This window comes from Xenopus tropicalis, chromosome 1 (genome assembly GCF_000004195.4).
Source record: "Xenopus tropicalis strain Nigerian chromosome 1, UCB_Xtro_10.0, whole genome shotgun sequence".
Classification (NCBI taxonomy): Eukaryota; Metazoa; Chordata; class Amphibia; order Anura; family Pipidae; genus Xenopus; species Xenopus tropicalis.
The window spans coordinates 87,523,033-87,538,164 of NC_030677.2; the positions used below are offsets into that span (position 1 = coordinate 87,523,033).

The following is a 15,132-nucleotide window of genomic DNA, read 5'->3' on the forward strand; positions in this document are numbered from 1 at the left end:
GCTTTCTGAAGTTGCCCAAAAATGCCTCGCGAGGAAACTCGTATGTTTTCCCACTGGCAATTTACGTTATTACTGGTGGGAAGGCATTTGCCAGTCAGTGGCTACAGAGGATGCTGGGAGATCCAGAGGCTACAGGTCTGGCAGCACCAAAGATCTAAAGTGTAAATGAGATTCACGGAATGTAAACTTCTTCTTATTCATACCATGTAAGCTCCATACACATATGAACTTCAGCCACGGAACCTCATTTATAGGGAAATATGCTCTCTACATACACATATAGGGTATACAGTATGTACTGGAGATAAGTCTAATTCATTTGGTCTCGCTGAGCGTCATGAATTACCATTCAGCCAATGAGTCAGCCAATGAGTCCAATGAGTCAGCCAATGAGCCGATGGCTGGAGAGGATGAATTACACAGCCAATTGAAAACATACCAGCAAGGGAGGTAGGGTATTTCATTTTATTTTACATTCTGTTATTTGGAGGATTCTATTTTTAAGGCATAGCACAGGCAATATAAAAGACTGTTACTAACTCTGCTTTTAGCTTCAATCTTATGAACTTCTTGAGCATGTGGAAATAGTGACTTAGAACTGAAAGTTAGAGGAAAATCAGTTGCTTAAGCAAGAGGATGGCGCCTTTGTCATGTAAAAGCCTGTCAAGTCAGTAAATGTTGACCACAATCTTCTGCCAACAAAGACGTTAATTTCAAGCATGCCATCTGCCAAGCTTTTAAACTCTTTTAGATGCCCCTAGCCGGGTTGGATAAGTAATCCAGTTCTGCCTTTACTACATGCAGTGGATGGGCCGGTTGGATTACTATGGATGGGCTGGTTGGATAAGTAATCCGGCAGTTTCTTTGAACTGAATAATAAGGGTTCAGCCCCATCAGGTTTTGCAAAATTAAAATGATAACATTTAGATGGATGGCCGGTTGGACAAGTAATCCAGCGCTGCCCTTACTTCTCTGCCCTTACTACTCGGACACAAGCTAGTGTGCAGGTGTGTTAAAAGAAATGGATGCCTAGGCTTATACTCGAGTCAATAAGTTTTTCCAGTTTTCTTAGGTAAAATTAGGTACCTCGGCTTATATTCACATTGGCTTATACTCGAGTATATACGGTACCACTGACAACCACACTTTGTACACAATCCTAGCCTATTTTTTTATCCATGTGCAAACAACATTACCAAAACCAACAGACCTCAGTTTTGAAAGCAGTCCTTTATGGGACACTGTATTAAAGGGCATGTCAACCCCAAAAATTATTTTTTGCATAATGAAAGAAAACATAATTCTAAGCAACTTTCCAATATGAAGTAATTAAAAATTTGTAGCGTTTTAAAAGTTATTTGTAAATGTTATTGCTATTGAAAGCAGTATTTGCTGAACTCCTGGTTGTTACATTTTAAACAATGTTGCAAAGGTCTTGCATCTCCAGCAAGGCAGGTCTGTCAGTCTGCTGCCCTGTGTTACATTGTTTCAACAGTCTGAGCCACCAGTGCAGAGAATAGAAAAGGACAGGCAATTATAAATACAAATAACTCAAAAACCATTACAAAATTGTAATAAATGTATATTGCAAAGCTGCGTAGAATTCTGGTTTCTTTTATTAGGCAAAAAATTATATTTTGAGTTGCCTTGTCCTTTAAAGATTTTGCCAAAATCCAAGTAGATCACATCTACTGCAACCCCACTGTCCAAGTTAATTTCATTTATTTGACGTGTTTGCCATCAGCCATTACTCACGTGATGCTCGTGCCAATTATTAGCTAAAATGCAATTCTTCAAAAAATATTTATGAATATAATCCCTTCATAAGCCTTCAAATAACTTGCCCACTATAGACATCAAATTTACCGGCCTTTAATTAGCAGGTTTTATAGCATTTTTAAATATTTGAATCACACCAGTTTTCCTCCAATCCATACGTACCATACCAGCCAAAGCAAGTCTAAGAAAATCAGACAAAAGGCCTAGTTAAATCTGAGCCCAACTCATTAAGTACTCAAGGATTTAATCTATAAGGTTCTGGAATGTTTGGGTCAGCCCATTTTGGTACACCATTTGGGAGCCCAAAATGAGCTAAAGGGATTCTGTCATCATTTTTATGGTGTACTTTATTTCTAAATTACACTATTTACATTGCAAATAATTCACTCTTCTATTTAAAATGTTATTCTTGAACAAACAATTGCTATTGTTTCTCCTAGTCAGTGATACTGAATGAGTCATGAATTGGGTGAGCCAAACTTGGATTTTTAACATTAAGTCCTGTTATTATATCTACCAATAAGTGGAGCATTTTTACCAATACAGGTGTCCCCATTGTTCTGCTGATTGGCTGCTGGGAGGCAGGTGACATCACTGCAACTTGCAGTGCAGGAGGATAAAGTGACTGAAGTTTATCCGCATACAAGTCACATGGCTGAGGGCACCTGGAAGCTAGCAACATGTCTAACCCCATGTGAAATTTCAAAATTAAATATAAAAAATCTGTTTGCCCTTTTAAAAAATGAATTTTAGTGCAGAGCTCTGTTGAATCAGCACTATTAACTGATGCATTTTGGAAAAAAAACATGGTCCTCACTTAACCAAAGCTGTTCTGTTGGCTGGACTATTAATAAGGACATCTAGATAGCAAACTAAGGCGGATAAGTAAGCAAATATAAGCAAATTAAGAACAAACTGATAAGGCACTGAAGATCCTGCACTGTTTAAAACACTTCCATTGATGCTTTTAATGGGAAGTGATTCAGATGTGGTATTTTGCAGCATACTACTAATAGCATCGTAAATGGCTTTTGTGACAGTACCCTCAGCATTCTGCAAGTGTATTACAGCACCACTTGAAACACAATCCTTATAACGTTCACAAACATTTTTGCTTACATGCATGGGGATCCTGCCTTCAGGGAAGAACAGAAAATCTATATTTAGACCAAAAGTAGACATCTGTGCTGAATTCTGTGGACTTGCAGCTACATTATAGGCTTCTAAATTGGGGACTGGTTCTCTAAAAGCACTGGAAATTGCTTGTGCCAACATTTTGCTGTTTGTACTGCTTCTATGTATGATCCCTATAGTCTTATATAAAAAGGGATAGAGAGTCATAAGGGTAAAACATGTGTTGTCTATAAAGCTCAGGTAATTCCTCATCTATAATATGAACTACAGAAAGTAACATTATGGAACCAGAGAGAGTTCAGAGATGGGTGACAAAGCTAGGAAGAGAGGACTGCAATTACAATACTAAATTAGCTAAGCTGGCATTGTTTACATTGTTAAAAGAGTAGCATCAATATGTATAGAAGATAAAAAGAGTAGTAGCAAATGCATATCTCCCAACTGTCCTGGTTTTTGCATGGCAGTCCTAATTTTAACAGCTCAGCCTGCAGTCCCTGATTCTTAATGAAAAGTCCCTCATTTCCCTTTGATCTCCTGCACTGAATGCTAAAAAAATATTTCTCAAATTTAAAAAGTAGCTTTTGGCAGAGAGCCCAGAAAACTTAACCAGCTACACCTACAGTACACTTAGATACAATTAAAACTAATAAGCTAAATAAGTCTCTTGGGGGAACTGAGACTTGAAGCATAAAGGGGAATAATGTAATACATAAAACAAGACCCCAAAACCACCAGAAATATGTTCAAACGTTAAATAACCTGCCTAATTTTGTAAAAAATGTGAGTGGCATTTAGGGGGTGTGTTTAAAAAATCGCCCTGCTACTTACGCCATTTCTTTTTGTCCATCTTTGCACATTTCAAATGTTGGGAGGTAAGGCAAATGTAAGTGAACATTCAAAGCCTTTTAATACAAAAAATACCCAAAGATGATCCCTAAAAGTTTATAGTACCATTTATAATAAAATAAGGTAATAAAAGCAAGCACACTAAGCAGGTGATAAAAAAGATAAAAATGTGGTAATCTATTTAATGATGAAACCCTACAGTTTCTTACCATGTATAACGATTGGGCACATCAAAACTGTATCATTTGAACTGTCTATATCCCCTCTGTTGCCAACACCATCACATTTTTGTAAAACAAATAGCAGCTATCACCCGGCGGCTATTTTCCCTCTGACACAAACATGTTTCTCCAGAGAAGTGCACAGCTAGAGCACAGTTTCTATGGAAACCAGCAATGCCATCTCTTCACTGGCTGCTAGAGGGTTACAAGTACTTTAATGACTGGTTATTGTATAGTAGGGGGGAAAATAATTTAAGAACACTGATGCCTGTCTGATGTGGCTAACAACAATAAGAATGCTTAGGCTGATGACACACAGGGTGTTAGTCGCCTGCGATAAATCTTCGCTATCATAGGCAACTAATCTCCACAAAATGCCTTCCCACCGTCAAGTATGTAAATGGCCCGTGGGAAGGTATACGCGGCAATTCAGTTTTCCTAAGTCACCTGAAGTTGCCTCATGCAAACTTTTTTGCAACCTCAGCGATGCTTATGTCATGCAATTATATCAAGCATTTACTAATACTAAAGCAATTAAACATTTTACCAAATGTTTTAAGATACAGTTACCCAATGTAGTACTGACCATTGTTATTTTTTTTTCTTTCCAAGAATACAAGAACAAGGGGCATAATTGCAGTTTTAAACCCAACACAGAGTGATATATCAGTGTCTAGACACTATATGGAGCATAAACATATGGTGTGTGCTATGTAATTAAGAAATAAAAAAAAAATGACAGGAGAAAATTGCTCCTACAATGTGAGGGAATACAAATCAAAAAATTAGATGCAATAATACCAAACAGTTTAAATCAGTGCTGTCCAACTTCTGTGGTACCGAGGGCTGGAATTTTTCCGGCCTACGTGGTGGAGGGCTGATAATGGAAGCCAGTTTTGACCTCTCCCCTTTTTGAAACCACACCCATGTTATCACTTGACCACACCCATATTAATGGTTGTAGTACAGCAAAAACCGGCCATACTCTGCCTTCCCTACCCTGCCTGTGTGTGCCATACTCTGCCTTCCCTACCCTGTCTGCGTGTGCCATACTTTGACTGCGTGTGCCATTCTTGGCCTGTGTGTACCATACTCTGCCTGCCCTACCCTGCCTGTGTGTGCCATACTATGCCTGCCCTATGCTGCATGTGTGTGCTATACTCTGCCTGCCCTATGGCACACACAGGCAGCATACAGTGACACAATGCTGGCACTGCTCCTACAGTCTGAAATATAACTATATATTAAAAAACGTTTCAATTGCAGTACCAGTACTCCGTATATGTTCTTTTTATAGTGTGCAGGGATTATTTGTGGGTTTCTGAGGTGTGAACAGGGGAACAATGTGGGTGCTTACAGTCTGAGCCAGGGGTGTGAACACCGCAGGGGGTGAACAATGCAGAGATTAAAAGTTGTGAACAACACAGGGTATTACATTTTTAAACAATACAGAGGGTTTACAGCCTGAATCTGAGGTGTGAACCATGCGGGGGGGGGGGGGGGGCAGTTAATCACAGTACTGATACCACTTAAAGCTTACACAAGAGTAAGCCATCAAAGCAGCCAGACAGGTGGGGGGCCATACAGAGGGGGGTCGCGGGCTGCCAATTGGACAGCACTGGTTTAAATAATGCAAGAAGTGAATTTATTTTGTATTTGTCTCTTCACAGAAACTAATCAATTAACATACCAGTATAGCCAGTTGCTACAAAATAAAGGTAAAAGAAGTTACGTTGGCCCAGGTAAAACATAACCTAAAACCTTTATGAGAATCAAGGAAGTAAAAAAAAACAGGCATGCTAAAATAGAGATGGAAAGGGGTATTGCAGCAAGGAGTAAAAGGAATCCAAAATTATTTTTTAAATATGTAAATAGTAAAAAATAAAATGAAGCAAGAAGACGTTGGACCTTTATTATAACAGAGGAGTCACTTTGTTGATGAGAACAGTAAAAAAGCAGAAATACTGAACTGTTATTTTTCATCGTTCTGTACATTTTAATAGAACCAGTACTAGTAATATAACTACTGAGGCATGGGTCACTCAGGATGAAATTCAAAAGTGACTTGAACATGTAAAGGTAAACAAAGGTCCAGGACTGGATGGTATTCATCTCAGGGTATTAAACGAGTTTAGTTCTGTAATTAAAAAACCTCTTCACTTAATTTTTACACTTTGCAGAGCGATTTGAAAAAAATGGAAAACTGGGCAGCCAAATGAAAAATGAGGTTCATTGTTGAAAAGTGCAAAGTTATGCACTTTGGTAGAAATACAGGTATGGGACCTGTTATCCAGAATGCTTGGGACCTGGGGTTTTCTGGATAAGGGATCTTTCTGTAATTTGGATCCCCATAACTTAAGTCTACTAAAAATCATTTAAATATTGAATAAACCCAATAGGATTGTTTTGCCTCCAATAAGGATTAATTATATCTTAGTTGGGATCAAGTACAGGTTACTGTTTTATTATTAGACAGAGAAAAAGGAAATAGCTTTTAAAAAATTAGAACTATTTGCTTATAATGGCAGCAAAATGGAAAATAAGGTTCAAGGTTGAAAAGTGCAAAGTTATGCACTTTGGTAGAAGTAATATAAATGCAAGTTATACACTATATGGCAGTGTTTTGGGGGATCCTTAATTGAAAAGGATCTGGGCATTCCTACAAATAACAAGTTGTCTAATTCCAGAAAGAGTCATTCAGTGGCTACTAAAGCAAATAAAGTGTTGTCTTTAATTAAAAAGGATATTTAATTCAAGGGATGAAAACATAATTTTGCCTCTTTATAGGTCTTTGGTAAGGCCTCACCTTGAGTATGCAGTGCAGTTTTGGGCTCCATGAGCTGGAGGGAGTGCAGACGTGCAACTAAACTGGTAACTGGGATGGGAAGACTTAAATTATGAGGGTTGTTTTCTCTGGGAATATAGTACTTTGTGAGGGGACATGATTTCTCTAAGTACATTAGAGGGGATATAGACAGATAGGGGATGTTCTTTTTTCCCATAAAAATTATCAGCGTACCAGGACCACCCCTTTAGATTAGAGGAACGGAACTATTTATGATGCATAATGTATGCCAGGTAGGAATGTTATTGTAAGATGTGTGCTCATGTGTACTAATGGTAGGCATTACAGGTTTAGTTCTAATTACTTTTCAACCTTCAATAAATGTAGGACAAGCAAAAATAATGAGTCAGGTCATAATGCCCCAGGCTCTATGTATTTGGCCAGCCTAGGCCCCACAATATGCATCCCATACAAATACAGTGGTGTGAAAAACTATTTGCCCCCTTCCTGATTTCTTATTCTTTTGCATGTTTGTCACACTTAAATGTTTCTGCTCATCAAACACATTTAACTATTAGTCAAAGATAACACAAGTAAACACAAAATGCAGTTTTTAAATGAGTGTTTTTATTATTAAGGGAGAAAAAAATCCAAACCTACATGGCCATGTGTGAAAAAGTAATTGCCCCCTGAACCTAATAACTGGTTGGGCCACCCTTAGCAGCAATAACTGCAATCAAGCGTTTGCGATAACTTGCAACGAGTCTTTTACAGCGCTCTGGAGGAATTTTGGCCCACTCATCTTTGCAGAATTGTTGTAATTCAGCTTTATTGGAGGGTTTTCTAGCATGAACCGTCTTTTTAAGGTCATGCCACAACATCTCAATAGGATTCAGGTCAGGACTTTGACTAGGCCACTCCAAAGTCTTCATTTTGTTTTTCTTCAGCCATTCAGAGGTGGATTTGCTGGTGTGTTTTGGGTCATTGTCCTGCTGCAGTACCCAAGATCGATTCAGCTTGAGTTGACGAACAGATGGCCGGACATTCTCCTTCAGGATTTTTTGGTAGACAGTAGAATTCATGGTTCCATCTATCACAGCAAGCCTTCCAGGTCCTGAAGCAGCAAAACAACCCCAGATCATCACACTACCACCACCATATTTTACTGTTGGTATGATGTTCTTTTTCTGAAATGCTGTGTTACTTTTACGCCAGATGTAACGGGACACGCACCTTCCAAAAAGTTCAACTTTTGTCTCGTCGGTCCACAAGGTATTTTCCCAAAAGTCTTGGCAATCATTGAGATGTTTTTTAGCAAAATTGAGACGAGCCTTAATGTTCTTTTTGCTTAAAAGTGGTTTGCGCCTTGGAAATCTGCCATGCAGGCCGTTTTTGCCCAGTCTCTTTCTTATGGTGGAGTCGTGAACACTGACCTTAATTGAGGCAAGTGAGGCCTGCAGTTCTTTAGATGTTGTCCTGGGGTTTTTTGTGGCCTCTCGGATGAGTTGTCACTGCGCTCTTGGGGTAATTTTGGTCGGCCGGCCACTCCTGGGAAGGTTCACCACTGTTCCATGTTTTTGCCATTTGTGGATAATGGCTCTCACTGTGGTTCGCTGGAGTCCCAAAGCTTTAGAAATGGCTTTATAACCTTTACCAGACTGATAGATCTCAATTACTTTTGTTCTCATTTGTTCCTCAATTTCTTTGGATCTTGGCATGTCTAGCTTTTGAGGTGCTTTTGGTCTACTTCTCTGTGTCAGGTAGCTCCTATTTAAGTGATTTCTTGATTGAAACAGGTGTGGCAGTAATCAGGCCTGGGGGTGACTACAGAAATTGAACTGGGGGTGTGATAAACCACAGTTAAGTTATTTTTTAACAAGGGGGGCAATCACTTTTTCACACAGGGCCATGTAGATTTGGAGGTTTTTTTCTCCCTTAATAACGTAAACCTTCATTTAAAAACTGCATTTTGTGTTCAACGGTTTTTGATGAGCAGAAACATTTAAGTGTGACAAACATGCAAAAGAATAAGAAATCAGGAAGGGGGCAAATAGTTTTTCACACCACTGTATGTCGTCATTGAAAGAGCATGCAAATGTGAAAAATTGTTCAGCATGACTGGCTGTAACCCAGAAGATGGCAAAACACCACACTATAAACACCAACCACAATATTTCCCTGTATTGTACGGGAACCTTACAAATGCAGCCGGTTTTGGGATGTTTCATATTTGATAAGTTAAAAGTCTTTTTGATAAATTCTAATAACCAAAATATTAGTATTTGACACATAAAGTAGTTCATATTCAATTATAATATTCATCCTCCCTCATAATGTGAAATGAAGCAGAAAAAAAGATGTTTTGAAAGCATTTAACCTCCTAAAACTGTCATTATATGAGAGCAGCATAGACAACCTCTCAAGTCATAAGCCAGAGTGAAATGAAAGCCCCACCCACCCTATGCATATTCACTGTAAGTAGCTGTTGCTCTGTTACTGAAGTTGATCAGGGCCAGCTTCTCCCAGCCACATACTGAAGAGTCTAAACCGGAAGCTTGCAAAAGGGCTGGGTAGAGCACAGTTTTTAAGCAGTTATGGACATATTTGAACCCAAAGGTATTAAAATAAAAGCACTTACTTCCATTTTACATGGTTTAGTGCATTGTAAAAATTCATGGTATATGTCCCCTTTAATCTGGAAGAAGTGGACAGATTTACTTACGATGTTCGCTGCTGTGGACATGGCAATTGTTTTGAAGAGGTATCGTACTGCTCTGCAAAGTAAACAGAACAAAATATGTTTTTCTTTACGGAAAATATGTTACAAGGAATGTGAGAGTGTGCATAAAAATGCCATGATGTACTAAATATTATACATAAAGGACTGACAATGAAAATGTGTAGCCTGAGCTTTTTAGTTAACATTACTATAGTTGCTAAAGATCATAAAGTTGCTATTTAGGTGAAAAGAGCAATGCATATCAACAACAAAATTCTCTGAGATCATTGTGCACATTAGAAGCAAAAGTCTTTAATCCGCAAAGTCAATACCATTGCACAGTCAACTGCTGTGTTGTACCAACTCATGGACTTTTACCACTTAATAAAATTCTCACGGTAAAGGTATATGTGTGTACACTTACACAAATAAATTTATACACACATCTATATGCAAAGTTAGCTCTGCTCATTTCCTATTAATGGAACAGAATAGAAAGGAAGGAAGAAGTGGAATTATTTATATAGCGTTTTTGTCCCATGAGACTCAAAGTGCTTTACAGTCAAGGCAGCCATTATTTCTGCACCTAAGGGCAGTGGCTGATGGGGAGATTAGTTGCCCTGGGACAAATCTTTGTTGCTGCGGGTGACTAATCCCCTGCAATGCCATCCCATCGTCAAGAATGTAAATCGGCAGTGGGATGGCATACGCGTCGCTACGATTTGCCGAAGTCGCCCAAAGTTTCCTCTAAAGGCAAACGTAAAAGGGATTTATGTCCAGTGTCACAATATTGTTGACATAGGGAACTGAAGCCCTGTGGGCCATCAGTCTTAGTACAGTCATAGTACACACCACAAAGTGCTTGCTGATATTGTGGGTATCATTTCTCAGAAATATTCTGGAAAATCAAAAACAAATTCAGTAAAAAAAATAAAAATAAATAAAATACAGGGCCTTTTCCAGAGAATACAAGAATAATTTTATTTTAAAAGTAAAATTGGAGTTTTTGTCACTGTTACTTCTCCTACGAAAAGTACAAAGAACAGTAAAAAATAGATGCACAGGGTCACTGCTGCAAGCTTTCATAAAACTCCTTCTAGTTTTAGTGTAGTGTAGGCAGCTGTACAAAAAAAATGTCCATTGGGTTTACTCCTTACCTATGAGTCCCCCAGTATATATTATATATATATATATATATATATATATATATATATATATATATATATAAATAACAGAAAGAGTGCCGCACACACAGGGACTTGATACAAAAGAAAAAGTGTTTTTATTGAAAAAATTCCAACGTTTCGAGCACAAACAGTGCTCTTCCTCAGGGACAAACCTAGTCAGTGTGTGTGTATGTGTATATATTATATATATACACATACATACATACATACATACACACACACACACTAACTAGGTTTGTCCCTGAGGAAGAGCACTGGTTGTGCTCGAAACAGAATTTTTTTCAATAAAAACACTTTTTTTTGTATCAAGTATATACAGTCATGGCCCAAATTGTTGGCACCCCAGAAATTTTTCCAGAAAATCAAGTATTTCTCACAGAAAAGTATTGCAGTAACACATGTTTTGCTATACACATGTTTATTCCCTTTGTGTGTATTGGAACAGAACAAAAAAAAAGGAAGGAAAAAAAGCAAATTGGACATAATGTCACACAAAACTCCAAAAATGGGCTGGACAAAATTATTGGCACCCTTTCAAAATTGTGGATAAGATTGTTTCAAACATGTGATGCTCCTTTAAACTCACCTGGGGCAAGTAACAGGTGTGGGCAATATAAAAATCACACCTGAAAGCAGATAAAAAGGAGAGAAGTTCATTTAGTCTTTGCATTGTGTGTTTGTGTGTGCCACACTAAGCATGGACAACAGAAAGAGGAGAAGAGAACTGTCTGAGGACTTGAGAACCAAAATTGTGGAAAAATATCAACAATCTCAAGGTTACAAGTCCATCTCCAGAGATCTAGATTTGCCTTTGTCCACAGTGCGCAACATTATCAAGAAGTTTGCAACCCATGGCACTGTAGCTAATCTTCCTGGGTGTGGACGGAAGAGAAAAATTGATGAAAGGTTGCAATGCAGGATAGTCCGGATGGTGGATAAGCAGCCCCAAACAAGTTCCAAAGAAATTCAAGCTGTCCTGCAGGCTCAGGGAGCATAAGTGTCAGCGCGAACTATCCGTCAATATTTAAATAAAATGAAATGCTATGGCAGGAGACCTAGGAGGACCGCACTGCTGACACAGAGACATAAAAAAGCAAGACTACAGTTTGCCAAAATGTACTTAAGGAAGCCACAATCCTTTTGGGAAAACATCTTGTGGACAGATGAGACCAAGATAGAGCTTTTTGGTAAAGCACATCATTCTCTGGTTTACCGAAAATGGAATGAGGCCTACAAAAAAAAGAACACAGTACCTACAGTGAAATATGGTGGAGGTTCAATGATGTTTTGGGGTTGTTTTGCTGCCTCTGGCACTGGGTGACTTGAATGTGTGCAAGGCATCATGAAATCTAAGGATTACCAAATGATTTTGGGTCACACTGTAGAGCCCAGTGCCAGAAAGCTGGGATTGCGTCCGAGATCTTGGGTCTTCCAGCAGGACAATGGACCCCAAACATACGTCAAAAATCACCCAGAAATGGATGGCAACAAAGCGCTGGAGAGTTCTGAAGTGGCCAGCAATGAGTCCAGATCTAAATCCCATTGAACATCTGTAGAGAGATCTTAAATTTGCTGTTGAGAAAAGGCGCCCTTCCAATAAGAGAGACCTGGAGCAGTTTGCAAAGGAAGAGTGGCCCAAAATTCCCGGCGAGAGGTGGAGAAGCTTATTGATGGTTATAGGAAATGACTGATTTCAGGTTTTTTTTTCCAAAGGGTGTGCAACCAAATATTAAAGGAGAAGGAAAGGCTAAGTCACTTGGGGGTGCCAAAATGTTAGGCACCCCCAAGTGACTTAGAACGCCTACCTTGTACCCCGGGCTGGTGCCCCTGTACGGAGAGAACAGCACCAGCCCGGGGTAGCTGCCGGCGCTTCCTCCTTCCTCCTCGCTGCGCGCGCATGCGCAGTAGAGTGAAAAGCCGAACTTAAACATTAAAGTCGGCTTTTCACTCTACTGCGCATGCGCCGGCCGGCGGATTTCGCCGGCAGCGCGCAAAGGAAGGAGGAAGCGGTGTCTACAGGTGCCCCGGGCTGGTGCTGTTCCCTCCGTACAGGGGCACCAGCCCGGGGTACAAGGTAGGCGCTCTAAGTCACTTGGGGGTGCCTAACATTTTGGCACCCCCAAGTGACTTAGCCTTTCCTTCTCCTTTAAGGGTGCCAATAATTTTGTCCAGCCCATTTTTGGAGTGACATTTTGTGTGACATTATGTCCAATTTGCTTTTTTCCTCTCTTTTTTGTTCTGTTCCAATACTTGCAATACTTTTCTGTGAGAAATACTTAATTTTCTGGAAAAATGTCTGGGATGCCAACAATATGGGCCATGACTGTATATGTATATATATTAGAAATGGTGCCGCACACACAGGGGCTTGGGTGTTGGGATATGGTCTGTTGGTTTGTCCCTGAGGAAGAGAACTGGTTGAGAAGTCTTTTCAATAAACACCATATTAATTCTATAAGTACTGTGAGTGCGGATCACTTCGTTGCTCTATATATATATATATATATATATATATATATATATATATATATATATATATATAGTTACTTGCCATACCTACAGTGAAGCATGGTGGTGGCAGCATCATGCTTTGGGGCTGTTTTTCTTCAGCTGGAACTGGGGCCTTAGTTAAGATAGAGGGAATCATGAACAGTTCCAAATACCAGTCAATATTGGCACAAAACCTTCAGGCTTCTGCTAGAAAGCTGAACATGAGGAGGAACTTCATCTTTCAGCATGACAACGACCCAAAGCATACATCCAAATCAACAAAGGAATGGCTTCACCGGAAAAAAAAAATGAACTAACAAGGCTACAGTGTGTATGTATGTATGTGTGTATATATATATATATATATATACACACACACACACACACACACACACACACACACACATACATACACACTGTAGCCTTGTTAGTTCAATTTTAGATCACAGATCATAATCTTGCTGTTGTTTTATAACAACCTAAGCATGTTAATGGTGCTGCTTTTAACAGAAGCAAAATGAAATCCAATATCACAGAACGATAGTAGCTTATTTATGGGCCAACATGTGCACTTGTTATCTCCTTATGAAACCAAACATACATACATACTTCAAACATTGCATGCACACAGAAATGCACCTCTGATATAATCATACAGACTATCTGGGGAATGTTTGGTGTCCTACAACAACCCAGGGCTTCTTACAAATCTATTTGTAACACTCACTCTGGTTCCCTTTGACAGATGGAACGCGTTGATTTCCCTGAGATGATAAAGTGAGGGAGAGAAGGGGAGAAAACAGTAAATGGCTTTAGTTAGTGCATGGAATAGAGCTTTTTCAATTTAAAGCAAACATGAATTTCAGAAATGCATAGCCAGAACTTGGGGAATAGCTGGAAAACACTAGGTTTTATCAGTCAGTCAAGTAACCCATCCCTGTATTTTTAAGGGGATTATTTCATTAGAATTAGAAAAATTTATACTGTATTGTATAAAATAATGAATTTAGGGCATATGAGAATTCAGAAATATGACAAACCTTTGAGGGAAATGAGAATTTTGAGAATTTTGAAGGTTCAGAAGTGCTGGGTGTATGAATAGCTGTTAATGGTGGAGGCCATGAATGGGTCATTTCCTAAAATAAGCAAGAAACAAAATTTCAGCTCATGCTTAACTGCTAATATTACCTGGATTATTTATTTTTATATATTGTCATACACATAAAAAAAAAGGTCTCTCTGTATAGTTTTTAATTTTTGAAACCAAAAGACTAAAAATGACTGTGATCAAGTAAGAAGTTTGGTAAAAAAAAAAGTCTGCTGTTTTTCTATGCCACTGTAAAGTTTTGTAAATTTTTTTTCTATTATTTTTTTACATGTACTTTTCAGTTTTGCTCTCCCCCCCCCCCTTATGGTTGTAAAATATAGTCAGATCATATGGTCTCAAAAACAAACACACAGTGTGGCTTAGAAACTATTCAGATTTACATTGCATCAGTTATTAGCATACATTAGCCTTAAAGCGGATCTGTCACCCTAAGGAATAAGTCCAAATTATTTTCTATATTGTTAGTTGAGCAAAATAAACTTTACTTACTCTATATAAATAATATAAATCTTGTTTCCTTCTGTCTTGGAATTACTCAATCAAAGCAAGCAGGCAGGCACCATTTTGTGGACACTGTTATGAAGGCAAGCTTTGTATCATGCCAAAATCTTGTTTCTGTGCCAGAAAGGGGGACCTGATGCCCATGCCCATGCACTGGCTACACAATCAGATGAGGAGGAGGGAGGGGAAACATTAGATGTGCAGTGACATCTAGGAAGTGCTGAATGGAAAGCTAAAGTTATTGTCTGCCCCGCCTCTATGCCTAAGGCATAGAGGCGGGGCAAGCAATATATGATTGACAGCTGTGATTTTTAAATGCCTTTATAATGGGTTTGGATGTGTTAATATAAAAATGAATTTGG

General features: G+C 38.8%; 1 protein-coding gene across 3 annotated transcripts in view; it reads right to left on the reverse strand.

Moving 5' to 3' along the window:
• aff1 (AF4/FMR2 family member 1) overlaps nucleotides 1-15,132 on the reverse strand; it is a 139,058-nt gene that overhangs the window by 40,655 nt on the left and 83,271 nt on the right. For all 3 annotated transcript variants that reach the window (XM_002941497.5, XM_031903522.1, XM_018097477.2), the window contains exons 5-7: nucleotides 14,202-14,297; nucleotides 13,889-13,925; nucleotides 9,488-9,539 (exon numbers count right to left, since the gene is read on the reverse strand). In XM_002941497.5, coding sequence (XP_002941543.3) covers nucleotides 9,488-9,539; nucleotides 13,889-13,925; nucleotides 14,202-14,297 — 185 coding nt within the window. The remainder of the gene's footprint in view (nucleotides 1-9,487; nucleotides 9,540-13,888; nucleotides 13,926-14,201; nucleotides 14,298-15,132) is intronic.